The sequence below is a fragment of the Crinia signifera genome, chromosome 3, assembly GCF_055691185.1.
Source record: "Crinia signifera chromosome 3, ASM5569118v1, whole genome shotgun sequence".
In the NCBI taxonomy this organism is placed as follows: Eukaryota; Metazoa; Chordata; class Amphibia; order Anura; family Myobatrachidae; genus Crinia; species Crinia signifera.
The window spans coordinates 240,889,488-240,913,583 of record NC_139219.1 but is presented as its reverse complement, the minus strand read 5'-3'; the positions used below and the strand labels follow the sequence as shown (position 1 = coordinate 240,913,583).

The following is a 24,096-nucleotide window of genomic DNA, read 5'->3' as shown; positions in this document are numbered from 1 at the left end:
CTGGCACATCCTTGTCGAATTGTAGTTTGGCCAAAAAAAAACAAAAAAAAAAACCCTGCATAAACAAAGAATCAGTAGCAAAGTCTCAAGAAACCCGGCATGTCAAGAGGGGCTGTTTGGTGAGACTGCAACAAAAATGTATGAGAAGGGCCTGATTAAAGGCTCTAGGTGCCGCAGACTAAGACACATGTAGCTCACCTTGTAATGCTGCTAAACACAGACATATGGTCACCCAGGGACTCACTAGTCATACTGCCCATGTACATGTAATGAAGGTTATACAACTGTCATGTAGGATCTAATGCTTGTGTCGTGTGAAGGAGATTTTGGCTTTAGGCTGCACAGCCATCTGTCATTCTCCTTAAGAACTTTACCCCCCACAGTACATTGGGATGGGTGATAGGTGCTACTTAATTCCATGCTTGTTAGCTAATTTTATTCCTCGGCTGTCACCCCAGTTCTGATGCCCTAGGCTGCAGCCTAATCAGCCTTTTGGTTAATCAGATACTGTGTTTGAGAATACATCTGTATTTCACTCCTGTCAGAGCTCATAAATGATATACACAGAAGTAAGTTCTTCTGAATAGGGGTGGGGGTAGCCCATGATGTTTGTGGGTGACTAGTTAAAATCATATTGATCAGGGACATGTCTATTTAATGTATTAAGACAAGGAAAGTCTTACCAGTGTGTGCTATTATAAGCTTGTCTGAGTGTCTTATCCACCCAGAATAGCTAATTGTAATAAACATCTAATTCCCTTTTCTGCACTAAAGTGCCCCATACACTACAATGATTTGTCTGACGCTGAAGTCGGATGTGATTTCCCCTGAACTCCCCCTGGACCGTCCCGGGAGTGATTTCATACAATTTTGTACTTTTGTTCTATTTTTGCATAAGATATATCGCATAAGAAATATCAAGCCACAATATATCGCATAAGATATATATTTTGGTATACAATTGTACCATGTATATATCGGATGGGCTGGATTAGGGGGCTAGGACGGCTGGAAATGCCAGTCAAACTTTCTGCGATCCATTGCATGCACAAAAAACACTACATTTTTCATCTGATTCCATTGGATTCCAATAAATCATTAGTGTATCACTAGTGATCTAGTGGCTCCGAACCGGCACTCATAGGACCTCCCATCGGATTGGATCGAATGAAAAACACATTCGATTTGCCACTTTACAAACGATAAATCAGCCTTAAAGTTCAGAATCACATGAAATCGTGCAAAATTGCTGTAGTATATGGGGCCCTTAAGTTCCCAGGCTTACATGAATTCATTACTGTCTCTGAAGACTGTTCAGCTGTTCTGTTCTTAGCTTCTCCTAAACAGCTCTTTTCTTTTTTCTTAAGCACTTTCCTTTTTAATTCATACCTCCTATTCTACATTAAAGCTTCAAGGCCTTATATCTGTATTAAAAACTGCAAGTGCACACTACAGAGAAACCGCTTGTTATACTTGATTGTGTTGGCATGTGGCACCAAACAAAATTTTTACACCCATCTGGGAGATCATTGCAGATCATACAAGCTTCCCCAATGTGTTCGCTTTTGGGAAATGTATGTGAATGGAGTAGACAAAAAACAAACCTGTGCAACATGTCTGAATGCGTAGAACAGTGCAGGTGGCAATGTGATTATTGGAAACTACAGTTTCCATTTTTAAACTTATTGAAATGAATTGTGTAGGGTTGGAGGGTTAGGATACTTCCCTAGGAGGTAATGCATACTTTCTATAGCCTATCACTGAAACAATGGAAATGTAACTGTAAAAATTATTGTAGTATTTATATAGTAGCGTATCTTACATATTTATATTAATATAAAAAAATAACAGAGCTGTTTTCTGTACTATATTTTCTATCATATGTTGCAACGCTGACATACACAGACATTGGAAGTATTAACACTTTGCACTAATTAGTGTATATAGTGCTCTGGGAAAATGCCAATGAAAAGAATGTATACTGGACTTGGTACATTCTGTTCATTGGTATTTTCCCAGAGCCCTATATACATTAATTAGCGCAAAGTGTTTACTTCCATGTTCTCCTCCATTTTGAGTTTCAGTCAAACTCATTTAACACGTCCAGCCATTAGTTTTGTTTTTGCTAAACCTAATATAACTCCAACTATATCATACAAGTTTTATTAGCGCCGGAATCATGAATGTTGGTTCATGTTTGGTAGCAAGCCATTCACTCCCCACAGACCCTTTTTTTCCCTATGCACAGACATTGACTGATTTCTGATCTCTTAAGCCCCATACGCAGTAAACAAGTTTGAAAAGATATTGCTCAGAAGATTCCCCACCCATGTTGTCTGTGCATCCAGCTCAGTCTGACCCTTTGACTCAGCTGATTGATATTGTTAAATGATATTGTTCAGTGTGTATGCGCTATATCGTTTGCACAGCTGTACCACCAATATAGTTGACTGTATTGGGGGTGCAACTAATCACCTAGGGATACATTTACTAAGATGTGAGTTCTATTAAAGATGGGATGTTGCCCATAGCAACCAAAACATTATATCTATTATCTTCTAGAAGATGATAAATAAATAAGAAGTAGATTCTAATTGGTTGCTGTGTGTGTAAGTGGCTTTAGGTAAACCTTTTGTTTTGGATCCCAACTGTGCACTTTGTATATAGGGCGGAATTCACACCTGATTGCAAAGCACCTTTTTTCTCTACTGGACAAAACCAGTGTTTCTCAAAATCGGTCCTCAGGACCCCACACAGTTCACGTTTTCCAGGTCACCGACAGGTGCACTCATTACTGACAAACACATTTTTAAAGATCCACAGATGGAGCTAATTCTTTCACTTGATTCTCTGAGGAGACATGCAAATCATGCACTGTGTGGGGTGCCCTGTAGATCGATTTTGAGAACCTGTGGACAAAACCACGTGCACTGCAGGTGTGGCAAATGTCACATGTGCAGAGAGAGTTACATTTGGGTGGAGTGTGTTCAAATTGAAATCTACATTGTAAAATTATAAAAAATAATGCAGCCGGTATTTACCCTACACAGAAACAAAAAACTCACCCAAATCTAACTCTCTCTGCACATGTCCCCCCCCCCTCCATTGCACATGGTTTTGTCCATATAAGAAAAAAGTTGCTTTGCGATCAGGTCTGAACAAGGCCCATAGTGTAGAGCAGTGGTAGCCAACCCTAGCCCTCGAGAGCAACCAACAGTTCACATTTTCCAGACAACCTAGCTGCTGCACAGATGCACTCATTAATAATTGACACATTTTAAAAGATACACAGATGGAGCTAATTAGCTCACTTGTGATTCTGTGAGGAGACCTGCAAAACATGCACTGTTGGTAGCTCTCGAGGACTAGGGTTGGCTACCCCAGGTGTAGAGAATTATGAGAATGTGGATAAACTGACGTTTCCCTTGTTAGGAGTATCCCAACTGTTTTCCCTGCAAAAAAAAAGTCTAATTTCCCTTCAAACGTTATTATACAAAGACTGATAGTTAAATTAATGACAGATGTCTCACAGCTTTATAATAATAATAAAAAACTTTATTCAGAAAATGCCAGTCATGTTCATTGACTAACGATTCATATTGTATAAAGGCACGTGATTGATTTTGATATGGTGTATGTATTAGCATAGTGGCTAGCATTGTGGAAATGCGGGTTGGCTGATAAAATAACAGTATCCTACACTATCACCTTGCCTCCTGGACATCCCTTTTAAAATAGGGACATTAAAAATCTCAGCATGCATAATATACATAATAATAATAATAATAATAATAATAATAATAATAATAATAATAATAATAATAATAATGCCTGTCCTTGTGTTTCCCTCCTATATCCCTATATATTGTAAGCTTGCAGCAGGGCCCTCTAATCTCCAAGTCTGTCTGTTGTTACCCAGTTTGTTTTATCACTGTCTACAATTGCAAAGCGCAACGGAATCTGCTGCGGTATATAACAAACTGTAAATAAATAAAATAATAATAATAATACTGTATAACATTAACTTGTAGGTAATTTTAAATAAATCAAGCTGATTATTATGAGAGTTTCATTCTGGAGATAGTGTCAAGTGTAATTTATTCTAAATAAGAAGTGAAATAAATATATTTTGGTGCAAAAACAATAATTTACACAAGATTTTGTTTTATGATACAAATAAAGTTCTTGAGTTCTTCAACTCTACCTGTAAAAGTATTATTATGAGTTAATTATTCAGCATCTGTTTGTACTTTGATGCTTTACTATTAATTAGTTAGATTGCTCGAGGACATCAATATATTAAATGATACCAGTAGGTGCTCTAAATTCCATCTAGAGTAGATTTACTTGAGGTGAATGCAATGCAGCTCATTAGGCCTACTGGTAATATGCTGCTCTATATTAAGTCCAGGTTTCAACAAACTTCCCTAATAAAGTTATCAGAATTCTTTGTGGTGTTTGACATTTTTCTCATTTTCCATGAACTTGATTTTTTTTAATACAGTTTTTGTAACTACTAATCAATAGAGTGAATAGTGAAACAATGAAAATGTTTCAGTCAACCGTGATGTTTTTGTTTGTATATGGTCGGTGAGTCAATGCTTTCTTGATTGACAGTTACGGGATCAACCACTCTTGGTCAAAGGCATCTACCTAGACGACTTGATAGTCTACAGTTTCTAGATAGAAAGTAACGGGAATTAGACACAAGCGGTACAGTCACCACATCGACACAAGTTTTTCATGTTTTTTTGGTGCAGCCCAACTTGGTTCGCACTATCCAAGTGGATCTGTGTGCGCTATATAAGAAACTGTTAATAAATAAATAAATATGGGACACTGTGCACATATACATGTCCATGGGGACCCCTGTGACACTCAGCACCCAAAAATATGAAAAACTTGTGTTGACTTGGTGACTGTCTACCTCGTGTCCGTCGATATATTGCTTGCTTCTAACTCCCGATGTAGTTGACAAACTTTAGGTGTCTAACTAGATGCCTTCAACCAAGAGTGGTCAACCCTGTAACTGTCGATCTAGACAGTGCCGATCGACTATTTCATAACCTTTTTGTTGTATGTTATCAAATGTTCTCATAACAATTATTAAAATGAGGCAAGTGGGGCAGCCATTAATGTTGTCCCTAGAGAGTGTTCTCATCCCCAAATCCGCCCCGGCCCTAGGCTACTACAATGTGTTTATCTGTTGTAAAAACATTTGGATATAACAAGCTGCTATGTTTGGGCACAAACATTAATGTTCCAACAGTATTATATAGGGTTTGGTATTAGTATTCAACAATATTCACACCCCCGAAGCCAATCTATTAGTGAAGAGATTTAAAGCATCTTTTTAGTGCCAGCTTTGCAAATTTCAAACCTGTTCACATGTCCTTTAAGAGTTAAACAATAATAGATAGCTCATGACTTTCATTTTTCAAACAGTCTGCAACTTGGCAGTTAGGGGCTGATTGGCTGGTTCTGTACCTTATCTCTGTCAACTTTATCTCCATCCAAGGCTTAGTAAACAGACTCTTACGGTGATCCTATAGAATGTGTGCTATGTGATTTAAACTACAACAGATTTTGACTACACTTCAATAGTAGTACAATAGCATGCGATGTAGTACAAAAAACACCTGCATATCACGCTCTACAATATTGAGTACGCTGGAGCGCGCATCGGATCGGAAGGGAAAATAAATACTGTGCGATTTGAACTAGATGCAATACAATTTGAACTAAAAAACGATCAAATCACACGCGATAATCGTACCGTGTGGGGGGAACCTTAGGTCTTACAAATGTGCAGTCCCACATGAGGAAATCATCAGTTGCTACTTATACAGTGTTCCACATTGCTTGGATATTTTAGGTAGGTAGTTTTTGCAGCCTGGTCATCAAAATGTGGTGTAATGAAGAGATTTGGAAACATAGAGCATAGGAGGGGTAAAATACTCACTCAGCATTTGATGAAAACTACAGTTGTGAAATGAAAAATTATTAATATTGATATTAATATTGATTATAGGAAAAACAATAATAAAGGCGAAGCACGCTTGCTGAAAATGTAGCTACATATATTACTGCAATAACAAATTATACATAGCGGCTTTGCGCAGTATGGAATACTTAATCCATGATCATGTTTCATTTTGCACAGCAAAGGAATTCTCTTCCATCTTTTACAATTAACTTTCTTAACCCTAGCTGTTCTCTAGAGTCCATTATTTATTACGCTGTTCATTGCAGAAGGAGTTGTGGTGATGGGGGGGGGGGTTCAATTTAAATCAACAGAATTTAAATTGAACTCCTTGCAGTGTTAGTATGCAGAGTAAAATAATACATTTCAGTGTGTTCTACATATACAGAACAGATGGACTTAACCCAGGGCTGGGCAACACCAGCCCTCCAGATGTTAATGAACTACACATCCCAGGATGCTTTGCATTAGTTTTGCTATGTGGCCATGCTGAAACTGATGCAAGGCATGCTGGGATGTGTAGTTCATCAACATCTGGAGGGCCGGTGTTGCCCAGCCCTGACTTAACCTATGTAGTTATTTTAAAATAGATAACTGCCTACATAAATCCAACTCTAAAAGTACAGTCTAGACCACATAAAAGGACGTGGGGAAAAAGGGTCACGTATGCAGAAGCAAAGGAAGATGTGTGGCCGGGGTGTAACTCCCAAAGGCAATGGAGTCATCTGCCTCTGGGCTTCAAGTCCCAAAGGGGCAAATACATGTACAGCAGCACCTGTGTGGTTCCCAAAGGATCCAAGTGTGACCATTGCCATTCCAACAGATTACACCTGCAGTGCACCTGCTACTGTTGCAGATTTAGGGGGACATTTAATCTCCGGCGAGTACCTCCCGCCAGGCCCGATTCAATGCTGTCTTCCCCGACAGCACTGAGCAGGGTATCTCGGCAGAACGAGCCCGACAGCACTAGCTTTCGGGCTCGTTCTGCCGAGAACAGCCGGGAAGCAACGAGCAGCCTCTTCCCTGTCGCAACTCGCGGCCACGCCCTCTTCTCGCTCCCGGGCAGGTGGGACATTGAACCCCGCCTGCATGCTCTCGGTCGAGCTGACCGAGAATGGGACTGGCTCACGGCGGTCGACCAAGCTCGACTGCCATGACCTTCACATTGAATACCCCCTTAATCTGCTCTGTCCCAGGAACCATGTTAACACCTGCAATAGGGGAAATGGCAGCAAAAGCAAAAGTGTACCTGCCGCTGCTGCTGGCTTGTGACTTAGGACCCGGCACTTAACACTGACAGCAAAATCTCTTAAGTCTGACCCTGGCCCCCTGGTCGTTGTCACACAGCGGCCGTTGATTTTTTTTTTTTAAATGGGTGCAACAAACTAAAACTTGCCTCCGGCACCTGGAATGAACTTATTCTTCAGTGTAGGGCCACATAAGGAAACCTCCCCTGTAAACATCTTTTTTATCATGACATTAAATCCTATTATTTTATGTAAGTATGAAAAGAGCTGCAAGAGTGCACTTAACCCAAACTGTTTCATTGCCCTAAGCTGTACAAGTCCCTGTCATAACAAAGTTTATCATCCTCAGAGGTTCAAACTGCACACCCTGGAACAGATTGGCACATGTGCAATGTACTATAACATACTATTTTGTTGTGGAACAGATTGGCAGGTGTCCAATGTACTATAACATACTACCGTGTGGTGAAACAGATTGGCAGGTGTCCAATGTACTATAACATATTACCGTGTGGTGGAACAGATTGGCACCTGTGCAATGTACTATAACATACTATCATGTGGTTGACAGATTGGCAGGTGTGCAATGTACCATAGCATACTATCATGTGGTGGAACAGATTGGCACCTGTGCAATGTACTATAGCATACTTTCTTGTGGTGGAACAGATTGGCAGGTGTGCAATATAATATAAATACTCTCTATTCTCATAAAATTAAATCTTGTTATTTTATGGGAGTATGAAATGAGCTGCAAGAGTGTGCAATTGTGGTGGAACAGATTGGCACATGTTCAGTGTACTATAACATACTATTTTGTGGTGGAACAGATTAGCACATGTGCAATGTACTGTAGCATATTATCGTGTGGTTGGCAGATGTGCAATTGTGGTGGAACAGACTGTACAATGTACTATAACATACTATTTTGTGGTGGAACAGATTAGCACTTGTGCAATTGTGGTGGAACAGATTGGCACATGTGCAATGTACTATAACATACTATTTTGTGGTGGAACAGATTGGCTGGTGTGCAATGTACTACAGGTATAATATACTTTTTTGTGGTGGAACAGGTTGGCACTTGTGCAATTGTGGTGGAATAGACTGTACAATGTACTATAACATACTATTTTGTGGTGGAACAGATTGGCACGTGTACAATTGTGGTGGAATAGACTGGCACCTTTACAATGTACAGTACTATAACATACTATTTTGGGCTAGAACAGATTGGCTGGTGTGCAATGAGCTATAAATCTGCACCACTATAAAATCCCCATTGCCTTACAATGGTACAGAACCTGTCATTCTCTTTCTTCTAACACTCACTCTGTGTATTAAGCTGGTTCTCCTTAGTTTAACTCTGACATTTACTGGAAATTGTTAAAGAAATAACTGGAGAATCATGATTACTTGATGATGTGAATCTGTAACATAAAAGCAGGGAATGGCTGTTGTCTGCTTGGGTAAAAGCTATAAATGACTACTTACTGCCCTCTGCATTTGTTTTTAATTACCTGTGGACACTAGACAACACCCCTTGCCATTATACGTTTATTTCTTTGTATTGTGAGTTTGATGGAACTCTACAACCTTACAACCTCGGCCCTTTGCTTTATCTCTAATTTTCTGGCTGGATAGCTTTATGTACCTGTCAGGCCAACCTAACGCACTTTCCTCTCACCCTCTATTATTTTCTCATTTTGATCTTTATTATTGAGCTTTTGTATAAAGCACAATTGAGAATGTTTGTGGTCAAGCAATGTGTCCCTTGACTAGGCATTTTGGAACATTTATTTTTATTAACTGTTTGTAGTCTAACACATATAATACAGCAGTTGTAAATAGAATATTGGTAACCCTTTTAGAACCAAACTATTGAAAAAACCTGTTCACATTTCACAATGTGTTCGCATTTATTGTAAAGCTGAATTTCACATACAGAAGGGTAAATTGTTTTCTCTTTTTGTAGCTGACAAGAATTTATATTTACTAAGGCACAGGCAAGTGGAGATGTTTTCCATAGCAATCAATCAGATTCTATTTGTCATTTATCTCACACTTTCAAGAACAGAGATGGGGAGTCTTCACCCTCCAGCTGTTGTTGAACTACATATCCCAGTATTCCTTGCAACAGTTTTAGCAATTTTACCAGTTTTAGCCAAATAGAAAAACTGTAGCAGGCATTGCTGAAATGTGTAGTTTAACAACAGCTGGAGGGCCAAAGGTTCTCCATCCCTGTTCTAGAAGATATCTAGAATTTGATTGGTAGCTCAGGCAACCTATCCACTTATAAAATCTCACACTTTAGTAAATATACCCTTTACAGTCTTTGGAGCCTGTTTCTTCTAGGGCAGGCGTGTCCAAACTATGGCCCTCCAGCTGTTGTGAAACTTCAAGCCTCATCATGCCTTGTTACAGTTTTGCTATTAGGGAATGCTGAAACTATAGCAAGGCATGATGGGATGTGTAGTTTCACAAAAGCTGGAGGGCCACAGTGTGGACATGTGTGTCTACTGACACTCCCTAAATGGCTTAACATTTATTACTTCAAGGTTTTTATTCTGTAAACAAGAATCTGAGAGCCTTTTGTGAATGAACAGCACTAATGGGACTGGATTATAATGTTCCTAGAAAAGTATTTAATAAAGGAAATCTATAACGTCTTTACATCTATCATTTGGAATATACTGTATGCAGCACATGTTACAATGAAATAGTGTAAAACACTTTACATATTTTATTACATGGTTGCAAATAGAAACATTAAATAAGCTACATGTTAGATGGATCTTCAATCCTTTGTCTTTGTTATATATATTTTGACAATGCAAAGGATTTCATTGCGAGTCTACTTTACTAGGCTGCGAGTAAAGCAGTGAAGAGTAAAAAAATCATTATAGTAATTTTTGATGTGCAAAACAGCAATGTCATCAGTGACAGTGTAGTGCAACCTGATTTGCACAAATACACATTGATTTCCACCAGATCACATAGCCTTACAGCTCAAGATGGGCATGTTTACAGATGAGGCAATAGTTTGCACCAATAGAGGCATTCCTTACCAAGTAATTGGAGCATCACTGTCTTAAATAGCATTGCAGAATTTTTTCTCGCTCACATTTATTTAGGCCAAAAATCGTGGATTTTAGGATAAATATTTAATAGCTTTATTTTATGATGGGTTGTTTCACAGGGCATTATTCTGGTCGATGCGGTCCGTTCCGAATTCTTTCGGAGGTCGCTTTTTAGCCATCTGCGCATGCGTAGGCAACGCTATGCGCATGTGCCACGCATGGTCTCCGTACTCGTTCTCACTAATACCGTACAGAAATGTCCACCGAATTGACTCGGGAAATATGGGCGTTTTTGGGCGTCATTCGGACTTACACAAGGGCGTGGTTTCAAAGTGGGAAAAACTGGGCGTAAATATGGGCGTACACGAGGGAGTGCACAAACTCTGGTAGGCGTGCATTCGGACAGCACACCGACTGCAAACGAACCAACACGCATGAAATATGAGGTCTTCATAAGCAAGTTTCACTTTGCGGAGAGCACTTGTTCATGTGCTAGGCATTCGGTTCGCCCAATTAGTACGCCCGCACCTGAAGCACTGTCAGCTGAACACAATACAATCCACTTCTCTACTCATTACCCATTACTTACACTCTTTTCAATGCTTCAATTGGAAGCATTGCTGCCTAAAGGGACCATTACTTAAAGGGGTAACAATGATTGAATAGCACTTCACATGATGTAAGGGTTAATGTAAAGTGGTAGTAATGTGCTTAAGTATCAAATAGGATTTAATTGATTAAAATTACAAACAATCCCTTTTTTATGAGGTAGCCTAATTGCATAAGTGTGTCATGTGACAGATTTATGAGTTCAGATAATAGTCGTTAGTTTTGCAGAAATACACCGCATTGGTATGTACGGCCAGTTTCCCGTCTGTTCTGACGCTGTAAGAATCTTTGTGTGGCCACCGCACACGCACGGTTTGGATGTTGTCCAAAAACACACCATCTTCTTTGAGAGTGAGTCCGTCCGAATGCGGAGGACCTGTGGGCGTTTGTTCTTACAATGTCCGCACAGCGTGGCGTGCGGTCTGCTCCGAAAGAATTCGGAAAGTTACGCACCAACCAGAATAACCTCCACAGTGACAGGAGAGATTTACACTTTTGCACTGTGTGCACCTTTAGCTGTGTCTACATTTGTAAATGCCTAAAGTGGGTGCATTCCTAGCAGGGTTGCCAGAGGGCGAGGGAGCAGGTACTAATTACCCGGGCCCAGGCTTGCTGGAGGGGCCTGGCGGGTGCCCTGGTCTGACTCCCCCCCCCTTCCCCGTTCCAGGCAGCAGCAGCACACACTTACAGCATGTGCTGTGCTGACAGTGTGACAGCTCCTGCTGAGCCTGCTGTCAGCATAGCACATGCTGTAGGTATGTGCTGCGGCTGAGGGGGGTCGACAATAACACTCCCCCCTGACTGTAAAGTGTGTTTTCACCCCCCTAAACGTTTTGGGGGAGTGACCTAATCGCGGGAGGTGGTCACACCTCCCTCAATTAGGCCACGGCTGCCCTGCCTGTGAGAAGAGTGTTGTATCATACTTTGAGTCAGAGGTATCAAGCTTCAAAAAGTGATAAGATGGAGAGTGAAAAACAACCAGCCAGTGAGCTCCTAACTGCCAGGTTACATGCTGAGTTGAAACATTAACAGTTAGGAGCTGATTCAATGGTTGTTTATCACCATTTTATAATGTTTTGTCATACATCTGGCCCTTTACTATCAGCGTGGACTCCAACTCGGAATGGTAATGTGCACAAAGCATGGCGAGCAAGACCATACATAAATTTGGGGTCCCTGTGCTGAAACCTACAGGTTGACACCAATTAAACAAAAAACTCATGTCAACCTATTTATGTGTTGGCCATGTCCATGTCTACCTATTGCTTGTGTCGACCTTGTCCATGTCAACCATTTGAAGTCATCTTAGACACTGTTTATCTTTTGACTGTCGACCCTTTATGCCAAAACCGTAGAAGTCACATACTGTACTGATAATATTATTGGAACATACAGCATGTAGAACCCAGTAATCAGTTCTGATCGGTTTAGGACATTAGCATGTGTCACTTTTTGCATTGGTTTACAATAAAAACATGTGTGAGGTCCCAACAACATAGAAAAGCTATAATGTTTCTCGTAAAACAATACCTGGTATAAAATAATTGTAAAATGTACGGTACTGCTTTCCTAGCACGGCGCCCGTCTCATTGATTGTATGCCTTAAGTTTAAGGTACTTAAGGCATACAATCAACGCGATGGACCCGATTTTTTTATCTCATGGATCCTATGCATCCATAAGATGCATGATATGCATGAGATCCATGAGATAAAAAACTGTGAGCCCCCAATAATCATTGTTAACGCCACCAGCACTATCAACGCCAACCCGAAGCGTGGCGAGCGCAGCGAGCCCACGAGGGGCGGTGGTACGCGTCCTCCGACCTTTTCATACCCCGGACGCGGACTACTTTACATGTATTCCGCGTCTGCTCGCCACGCTTTGGGCTCGGTGGCTCGCTGCGCTCGCCACACTATATAATATCAACTCCACGCCGATGTGGATAGTGGGGGTATGAAAAGGTCGGAGGCCTCGCAGGCTCGCTGCGCTCGCCACGCTTCGGGCTGGCATCAATAGTGGGGTGGCGTTAACAATGGGGGGGGCATTTCACCCATGAGGGTGGGTTAGCAATTAAAATTGGGGTTTTGGTGCCTTTTTACATTGATTCCAATGTAAAAATCTCGTCGATTGCGTCGATTGCATCATCTCATGCATCTTATGCTGTACAAACACATAAGATGCATGAGATGCTTGAGATATCAGCCCCACACATACAATCTAGATCGTGGGCGCCGTGCTAGGAAAGCAGTACCAAATGTACCTTTATAAGCACATGCAAAATAAGTATACATGCATCAAATTTCAACCAAATACTCAAGAAAATCAATGTCCATTTTCTAATATATTCAATGACTGTAATATAGATAAAAATGCACAAACTAGTTATTGTTAAATTACATTTTGTAAATAATACTCTACTGCTGTTAATTGCATTTGTTGCAAAAATAAATAAATAAAGATCTGCGATATAAAACATTCTAAGCTTTGGAAGCCTTTAATCCATTCTCACTTTATTCGCTTGTTCATTTTATTGCAATTATATATTCACGGCAGGTATACCAACTGCAGCTATTGCTTGCGGTGTTCATATTATATCATGTGAATCTACTTGAAATTTTCAATGCTGTAGGAACTAATATATTATTATAATTGACTGCATTTTATTTCCATTCAGTGCAGAGGAAGTTGTACTTGTAATGCTACTCACTGTGCAAATATGTTGCGTATTGGGAGCATTTCTGTTTATGGAACTTTTAGGGATATTATACACTTATGACAACATTATCTTTAAATACACCTGGCTTATACAACTAATTTCAATATAAAAAGGGCCGATATGTTCTTCCTTGCTGACATTTATTTGTAGTGTGGGTAAAACAGTGGTGTCACAAATAAGGTGTTATGGTTGCTTATTGGTCACTAAGGAAATGCTAGTTAAAATCTAATGTGAAACTATATATAACTAAGTGATGTTAATATTTATATACACTGACATTTATATATGTACATGTGCATACAATTATTATTTGTAATGTTTATTTATATAGCAGCAATATTGTTATGCAGCACTGTACAAAGAATATGCACTTATTCACATAAGTTGGTGCTGCATTGGAGAATGCAATCTTCAACCCTATCATACACATAGCCAAATAGTATTTCAGTATGCAGAGGCACTTTAGAAGAGGAGAGGGCCTGTTTGCAGGCTCCGATCAGACCCGTTTTCTCTATGGTTGGACAGTAGACATTGTACCAGAGTCTACTGTGGATGCCCAGGTCTCTGAGAACATGGTGTCCATGCTGCATTCCCAGGGACATCTCTATTTTGCATGCATTAGTGACTCCCTTAGCGGGCCCTGGTTTGTATCATCTCTACTTTCAGTGACATGCCCCATGGATAACACAGGCACATGTGTGGTGGTTGCACCGGTGCGTTGGCCTGGGGCAAGCACTGCAGAGCACACTGCCAAAACAGCATAGCATGACATCTAGAGGGGTATTCAATGCCCCTGACGGTGAGCTATGGCAGCGAGATATGCATATATAATTTACTAAGATAGGAGTTCTAGGATGTTGCTATGGGCAACCAATCAGAATCTACTTATTTATTTTGCACTTTCTCAAAGATAATAGATATAATCTAATTGGTTACCCATAGCAACATCCCATCTGAAATTGAACTCCCATCTTAGTAAATTTACCCCCTAATACTGTATCTATCTAAATTACAGTATTACATATTTTGTCAACATTTACCTTTGAATGAAGAACAAGTCTACAGAAATGCAGAGATATAACCAGAAACCGCTTAGTTTTATACTTCCTCCTGCCTATAAAAGCAGCCTTGTACATCACCAAACTAACAGGGCAGATATCCACCTGCCTTCACGCTGCCAATAAAAAATTGGATAATTGTATTTGGTTGTCATTTGTAGAAGACTGCAATTCTTAAACTGTCATTCTACGGCTTCAGTTTCACAAGACTTGTATAATTGGGAAGCACGAACTCTTGCAGCTTCCATGCCTCACAATGATAACTTGTTCAGAATGTGAAGCACTATTTAAGTTTTCGCTGTGAAGAAGTCCTAGGCTGACACAGTAACTATACAAGAAAAACAATGCAGTTGTTGGTGATAAGCTTGCTCATTTGAAGCCAATTTCAGTATTTTAATTCTGTTCAAAGCTGTTTGACAGTAAGTTGTTGACCCGCATACAAATAATTCTTGGGCCCTGTATATTATTCTGAAAAGAGCCCTATATCCAGAGATAGAACTTCTTTCTGTCTAACAAAGGCTCCCTCCTTTGCGGAATCTGACGTAGTCTAAGAATGTAGGCAGCAGAAAATATACATGCTTTATTTACACAAAATATATATATTTTTTCAAATCACAGTATTATCAAAATCATTTATTTAGCATGTTTGTATTTATTTTTTGCAATTGCTATTTAATTCATTATTTAATTTATTTATTTATTTGCAAGTGTATCGGCAAGACTAACTCAAAGCTTCCAGTACCACTTTGCTCATGGAATCCAGCAAGGCGAGTCACACAGACACATATGTACAAAATACATCTACTCGCATATAAAGCTATTAACCATACTGCACCAGCTTATATCTCTTTACTTATCTCAAAATATCTCCCATCTCGACCACTCCCCTCTGTTCAAGATTTGCGTCTCTCTTCTGCAAGGATCACTAGCTCCCATTCACTATTACATAACTTTCACCGGGCTGCCCCCACCCTATGGAATGCCCTTCCACGCACAATAAGACTCTCCACTAGCCTCCAAACTTTCAAGCGTTCCCTGAAAACTCACCTCTTCAGGCAAGCCTATCATATTTAAGTACCACATGCATAACCATCTGAGGCACTTATGTATTATATAGCTTCCCTTCTGGACCTGCAACTTGGTGGGACTGCTATGCTATTACTGATGCCTGTCCTGGTGTTTCCCTCCTATGTCCCTAAAGATTGTAAGCTTGCAGCGGGGCCCTCTAACCTCCAAGTCTGTCTGTTGTTACCCAGTTTGTTTTATCACTGTCTACGTTGTAAACCGCAACGGAATCTGCTGAGCTATATTCAGTAAGAAACTGTAAATAAATACATATGTACCAAGACTGACGCAGAGTAACTGTAATCCTAGGCTTACTAAAAGCAGTCAGTGCTACCGCAGCTACTCTGTCCATATTATCTAAATACCATAAATCATGAGATTAACAGGTTTTCTCTCTCTCTGTGATAAATTGTGATAGAAAAGCAGCCCCACATTATAGAAAATGTGTCCATAGGTGTCTATTACGTTTACATATGGGTAGAGAACATATAGGAAAGTGCTAATAATATGAATACTGTAGATGTAGCTTCCTCTATTTTCATTATTTTACAAAGGGACATCTGTATATTAGGGAAATCATTTAACTTTTATTCATTTATTTTTTTGGTTTATTTTACAGAGAGTAATATGTTACTAAAGTTTGCAGTATCATTATTATTATTTTTTTATATATATATATTCCTGTGATTTTCTGACTGTAATGTTTAGTTCATGAGTTCACAAAGTTTCTTGACCCCTTGAGGACAAAAGCTTCTTATTGAAAAGTTCACAAAATGGATTAAATTAAGTAAATTGTGCTTAACTGTCATCCTTAGGTTATTTATGTGGTGTTGAACACAGGGTGGTGCTTCTGTTTGTCTGGATATTTTATGATTGGCTACAGTGGCAACTCTGGAGGTGGAGCACAGTTCAGTATTCCTACTGTTATTGGAGTTTAGCAGTGTTTGGAGTGGCAGTTGTTTGGCTCCCGCTTTAAACTTTTAACCCGCTTTAAACTTTTGTTGCAGCCACTGACTGGCAGCCATCCGCACTGGTTTTGCCTATCACATTGTCCATAAATAGTTTAATTTGGTATTGAACCGCCAACCCATCACACCCCTGCATGAGCCTTGTGACACCCAGTTTTTGCGGAAACCACTAGTTTAACTACATCATCAAAATGACCAATACTGTGGATTTTTTTTTTGCATCACTTTAAACTATGAATATATATCTAACAAAATAAAAAATTTGCAGGAAGATCATTTACTGCCTTGGCCAAGGTAGATATCTTAGTGAAATAACGTGTACTATATACTGCAAAAGCAAGACCACTATAGTAGTCAACAATGGACTTGTATCCCCTGGAGAGATATGTGATGGCACGATCACATGTTACCATGCAACGGGCTTTAATGGGGATGGTTGCCTTTAACGTTTATAAATGTTAAATATATTTAGCAGTGATATAGAAATATTTGTATTTCAAGAAACTTGGCAATTAGTAACAGTAATTTGACTTTCAGGATTTCTACTTTAATAAATAAACTTTTTCTAGGGTAAAGAAAAAATGCTCAGTAAATTTGTTTTCACAAAATGTCCATCCAATGAATCGTGAAATTAATTAGAGCTGTCTTTCTTCGCTATAATTAGAGAATAGAAAATATTAACAAATACATGGTTACTTGCACAGCATGTAATTATTACTGTCCGTGTTATATATTTTTTCCTAATGACTTATTCTCATTTTCTCCAGGATATAGACCTGCGGCTAACTGGATTGATTTATAAGAAAGCGGTGTGCAGTAAATGGCAGCCCTTCTGATATTGCTACTATGGAAAGCAGTACTGTCAATAGGATGAAGCCTGATAAATAGTACTTAGTGAAGATGCTGCTTCAGTGAGTGCGAAATCAATGGAAGATTCTTACTGCATGAAAACCCTTTTGAGATTTACCTGGCAGGATCACATTTAACAAACCTGATACATTTCATTCGATTGCCCTGTTTTACACAAGTGGATACAAACAATATTGCTTTACTCAGCAACTAATGTGGGACTATGGCGTTTCCAAGGCCTATGAGACTGAACTGTTTATGGAGAGCGGCAAGGTTGCATCTGCAGCCTATGGGATTGGATATCATGCTTTTATTGTGTATATTTGGATTTTTACTTCATGTGGCACCTGTGCGCTCACAAAAACTGGATGATGTGGACCCCATAGTCTCAACAACTTATGGCAAAGTACGAGGAGTTAAGAAAGAACTCAATAATGAAATACTTGGTCCTGTTATCCAGTTCCTTGGTGTTCCTTATGCTGCTTCCCCAGTAGGAGAACATCGTTTCCAGCCACCAGAGCCTCCAACAACTTGGGGAGATATAAAAAATGCCACTCAGTTTGCCCCGGTTTGTCCACAAAACATTGTGGGAGGTAGACTTCCTGAAGTCATGCTTCCTGTATGGTTCACCAACAACCTGGATGTAGTTTCTTCCTATGTGCAAGATCAGAATGAAGACTGCTTATATTTAAACATATATGTTCCAACAGAGGATGGTGAGTTACATGCGGGTATCCAAACCAGGGAAATTGATTTTTTTCTTTCAATTCTTCTGCTTTCCTCAACTCTAACCACATTAATCCTGTGTATAGGTTGCATGCTTGGTTAGTTGACAGCATGCTGGCTTTCGATGTGCATGACGCTCTTCTGTGTTTGTTCCTGTTTTTGTACTCATGACTACGCTCATGTCCTCCCAAGGCACTGGTATTACAATGGAAGGTAATTCCTTGCTCCTACCTACCCATTGATGATACATCCTACACCATTTGCATGTGCAGGCGCACCACAACGTTGGAAACGTAGCCAAAGGCAGAGCTAGGTAAACGGTGTTGCATGCTCCTACTTTCTGTGACGGAGCTCCATGTTATTTTTTAGTCTTTTATTCATTTTTCAGTCAAAAGAATATCCAAGGAATGTGTCCGGAAACCCGGCAAGAAAATATGTAGAAAAGGAGGTATGTATTAAAGTTACAGCACAATAACAAAAAAAGGGGTTAACGTGCTAAGGAGAAAAGGAGTAAGGAGTACCAAATAACTACTTTACGCAATAGTTTAACATGAGAAATTAATAATATTAATAAATTGTGGTTTCACAGTTTTATATTTAGTGTAAACTATTGTACATTAAACGTACACAGTTGAAATAAGCTTATTTGCGTAGGAACAATATCAGATATTGTTTCATATATTCTCTATATAGGACCATGCTGTATGTACTAACTTGTACTAATTGGGGAAGGATAAATAATTAATGAAAACCTTACTTATTTACTTACATATTACAAATCCCATTGTTCATGGAGGGAATGAGGAATATATTTGACTTATCAAGAGGAAGCTATTTATAACTTACACTCTGAAGCAGCCAATCTAAATTACTGTTGTCCTATATTCAATACTGATAAGATGGTGCTGATTTAGTACACATATACTAAGCATTTTGTTTATGTTTTATGAAATTATTGTGTTTTATATCATTTATATACAATAGCTTATGTAAAGTGTTCTTGCTAAATATTGTTTCAACTCTTTTCAGTTTTTTAAATGTATCAGTTTCCTCATACAAATATGTTATTTTTAAAAAGTTTACTTTTAACAGCTATATTTTTTCTAATGTCTCACGCATAGGGATACATACAGATGTGTCCTTATACACCTACTCTATATGGCACAAGATGCCTGGCGTCAGAGGGATGTGCTGAGAAGTGCAACAAGCCATTTCACGTATTGAGACACAATGCAATGTACAGTAACAGAGTCACTTCATGAGACTGTGCTGATTAATTTGATGTGTGGTACTTGTGTATCTGTGTGAGACTGAGTCTGCATCTGTATACGAAGCACAGCAGGACATGAATGACAGAAAGCTGCTGTTGCTGCTGCATTGTTGGATAAAGGTACAGATTCAAACTCTGACTTATCACATTAATCCGTGCAGTCTTGTGAAACAGTTTTGTCATATCACATTGCAATAAAGATACACTTTTGAGTAAAGAAAGACACAAAAGGGGCACTTCAGCATAAGCCAAGTTTTGCTGACTGCAGCAGTAGTGTATTAGGACACATCTGTAGTTTTGACATATAGGGTGAAATGTAATAGGGTGAGAAAATGAGAAAGTGAGAGATTTGGTAAGAAATCTCCAGGGTTTTTTTCAAGCGGCAATCATTTGCACTGTAAAAGCAGTTTGATTTTTGCAGTGTAAACGATTGCCCCCTTTAAAAAAACTTGGAGATTTCTTACCAAATCTCTCACTTTCTAATTTTTTCACCCATAGAGGGATATGTATAAAGCAATTTAAAAAATGAGCCACTGGAGAAGTTCCAGATACAACCAATCTGCCTCTACATATAAGTTTGTAGAACGCAGCTGATAAATGTTACCTCTGTGCTGATTGGTTGCCACATTTAACTTCCCCATTTGCTCACTTCTCTACTCTTTTCAATGCTTCATACATCTAACCCATAGTGCCTGATTCAGCGTGGCACACTATGCCAATTTCACAGAGCTGAGCAATTGTTTTGCTAGTGTTACACAAAGTGTATGCACAATGGTGCCCTTGCAATTGAAATGCATTGTCTTAGAAAAGTGCTGGGTGTTCCTGGGAGGGGAGTTTGTAACAGTTAAGGTGGCCATACATCTACAGATCGATTGTCAGATTGGACTGGTTTGAACAAAAACCTGGCAGTATCTGAATGGCAGTTTTCCAGCATTTCAAAGCAAATGGTCAACTGTCATTTGCTCTCATCCATTACCAGGATTTTGTTCCTACCAGCCCAATCTGAAAATCGATCTGTAGATGTATGGCCAGCTTTACAGTAAGGCAGTTACAGATAGGCAGTCACTAGCAAAATGCATCTCTGCCTGCATCCACTCTGAACCAGGACCTAGACTGCGTAACATTAATTGTGACATGTACTGTACTTTTAATGGGAGCATGTTACATAGGAGGTTATTCTGATTGACACGCAACGCTGCATGTCTAATTTAGCCCACCCGCCGTTCGCACTGATCCCTGCCCCCATTCGCAGGCAAATACACCTGCACGGCTGCGAATGGATGTTTTGCATAAACATCAATTCTCAGCCTATGGGGTGACACCCACATCATTCGATGGCCACTGACCATCGAATGATGTGGTGCGCACATGCAAATCTAAGACACTCTTAGGTATATTAGGCTTGCGTGTGTCCTGTGCAAGGACAGAGCAGGCAGTTGACATCCTGTGATGTCAGCGGCCTGCCCCTGGCATCCTGTGATGTCAGCTGCCTGCCCCTGGCACCCCACTTGGGCATTAGCATTAGAGTGCCCATTGTTTTCATGGGAATGCCCATGAATCGCTGAACCTTCCCATGGACGCATCCCCCGGCCCACCGCCCCTAGTATATACTAGTGAAAAGCCCATCAAAATTACTGTATCCCTAATGTTCTTGCACTTTGAGTTGTGACAGTTTTTACTTTCAATGTGAGCTGGGACAGTTTTTAGGCAACTATCTCTCCACCATACCCCCAGTCCATATCTGATCCTACCTCTAATCTCTGTCTCCACATAATATTATATATTGTATATTGTAGATCTATATTGTATGTAAGAGGTTTATTGAGTTTGATCTTTTAGTAAACATAATATACTTCTGTGGTTAATTGTTAGCTTTTCAAATATTATACTGTAGTGTATAAAAACAAATATTATTAATTGTCAATGAACACACTATACCAAGTCAATGATAACAGTAAAAATTTAAATCATTTTGAAGCAGTTATATTTTCAAACGTTGACAACAACTGAAGCCACACAAATGACACTAGATGATATTGGATTTGGCATCACAGCGGCAGGTTATCAGGAGGGTTTCCAAAAAAAGAACTTTAAATTAATTCCTACATACAATCAAGATGTTGTCAGAACCTGTATTAATGGTCATGCGGAGAGTGTCAGGTTGTAAATAATGATTGGCCAAAAACAATGTCAAGTTAATTGCTGAGGGAATGAGTAAAAGCTGCAAGTAATATGCTTGCATTTATTCCATCATCCAGAGAAAAAAAAAAAAGATGGTCCCATAATTTTTCAGAATGGCAAAATTAAATTTAATTTATGGATCAAATATTATTTTCTCAAATAAACTTCTTAATGCAAGCATTGAGTAATGTGGCAATACTAATTCTGAAATTGTACTTTGATGCAGAGATGTTATTGTCTTGTGTTTCAATTAAGGATTTAAATTTATTTACTTGGGTGAATTATGTCTTTGCAAAATGTGTTATTCTAGATTAACCTAGATGAATCTATCTATCTATCTATCTATCTATCTATCTATCTATCTATCTATCTATCTATCTATCTATCTATCTCTGTCTGTTTCTCTGTTTATCTATCTTTCTGTAAATCTGTTTGTCTGTCTGTCTAATCATTCACTGGCACTTTTGAATATTGTTAGCCCTCTATAGGGGGATTTATATTCCCTCAGTTAAAGCCTCAGCAAGGTACTCAGTAAACGCAGTACAATGTGAGTCTGTGCCAGTGTGTCATGATTGTAAATGGGGGTACAGTGGGCAATTGTACAAAGTGCTCTTTAGTCGGAGACAAGGCTGCAGTAATTTACATGTCATTTGCTACTGTGCAATGCAGCAGTGCTTCTTATTATGCAGTACATCAGGCATATGTAATTAGCAGCACAACCTATTACACTGACTTAGGTTCAGAGAGGCGTGAATAAAGATGCATGACTCCTACGTACCCTGTGCAAACTTTTATTGCTATTCATCATTATAAAATCTCTTCTTGTTAACAAACGCTGGCCAAGTAAATTGGGTTTGGAGTGTGGCAATTGATTAAATGTTCTTATTTGCAAATAAAAGTTAAATGTGTGTCACTCTTTGACACTCTCGTTGTTCTGATGATTTATTTTGAGCTTTGAAAAGAAGCATGGACTTTATATTTATATCTGTGTTGTGCACATTGACATTGCTAGATATATAGTCTATAATTAATCTTAGTTATATTTAAAAGAAAAACTAAAATGAAAAAGGTATGGGAACATTACAGCAGTGAAAGGTGTCTTTTCCCCAATAACACCGATCGTTATTGGTAATGTTGGCATAATGTTATGCATATCTGTAGTAGTATTGTCTAAAGGCCGGATACATAGCAGAATGATGTGTTCCCATCTGGTGAGTGTATTCAATGATTTTTGTGAGCTGTGACAGCGAGCAGTGCTGATTGCTCGCTGTCACAGCTCACAGGGTCAGTATTAAACTAACACCCCCCCCCTGCACACGCCGTTTCCCCCTCGCTAGGTTTTTGTAGCAAAGGGGAAACGGCGTGTGCACCTACTAAAACAGCGAGACTTACTCCCTGCATTAGCCATGAGTCTCGCTGTTTGGGGAGTTCTCTGACAGCGAGGATTTCCCCGGATGTAGAATAGGGCAAGTGGCCAGTGTGGGGGTTAAATGGCGAGGATCCCTTGTGTTTGCCAATCCTCGCCTTTTAACCCCCTCGACGGCCTCATTGAATACGGCCCATTGTACTATGTGTACACAATGCATGATACAGTTGTATGACTGAATGATGTAACAAGCAATGCTGCATGACTTCCGGTTGACTGTGCAGCATGGTCAACCAGAAGGGTTTTTAACAATCTTCTGGTTTATGCAATTGCGTGTACTCACTGCACGATATGCACAATTTGTCATTCCAGTTGCCTGGAAATGACACAAGTCAGAGTTCTAGAAGTTATTGAAGTGACATGGCCATAAATGATTGAGAAGTGGGTCCAATATCAGTCACCAGGTCTATTTTTGACAGTGGTTTCTGGTGTAGGTCATCTGGGGGTTGTAACACTCTCTATATGTGAGGGCAGATGTGACTTTATATAGGGACAGCATCTGCCTTTCACCCAAAACACATGTGACCTTCATAATCAATAATAATTCCAAGCAGTGGATAGGATATAACCACAGCCTTTTATTTAGTCTCTGATTTATCAGCACACCAAGCAATTCAGTACTAACAGGGCCATGTATTTTGTGCCAGGTAGTCCCCCAATTTAGAGGACATGTCAGTAGTGTGTCTGTCACCAGATGCTACTTTGATAATCAAACAAAACTGGGTATAATTGCCCAGAACTGAGAATACTGCCAGACATGCAGATTAGCCAATTCCCTGATCACATAAACCTGGTTTTGTAGTGGCACCAAGGTTTACAAAATAAACTGTATTCAGAAACACTCTGATCAGCCTGCCCTATGTCCACTGTGGGCAATTTAAAAAGCCCCCTCTCCTTCCCGCAACATAAGCTGTGG

At 39.5% G+C, this 24,096-nt stretch overlaps 1 protein-coding gene across 8 annotated transcripts in view; it reads left to right on the top strand.

The window, feature by feature from the left end:
* NLGN1 (neuroligin 1) overlaps positions 1 to 24,096 on the top strand; it is a 966,435-nt gene that overhangs the window by 295,645 nt on the left and 646,694 nt on the right. For 6 of the 8 annotated variants that reach the window (XM_083177733.1, XM_083177732.1, XM_083177734.1 and 3 more), the window contains 2 exons: positions 17,496 to 18,293; positions 18,692 to 18,751. In XM_083177733.1, the coding sequence (XP_083033859.1) occupies positions 17,801 to 18,293; positions 18,692 to 18,751 (553 nt within the window). In that variant the 5' untranslated portion in view covers positions 17,496 to 17,800. The remainder of the gene's footprint in view (positions 1 to 17,495; positions 18,294 to 18,691; positions 18,752 to 24,096) is intronic. The other 2 variants (XM_083177738.1, XM_083177737.1) reach the window with 1 other exon arrangement.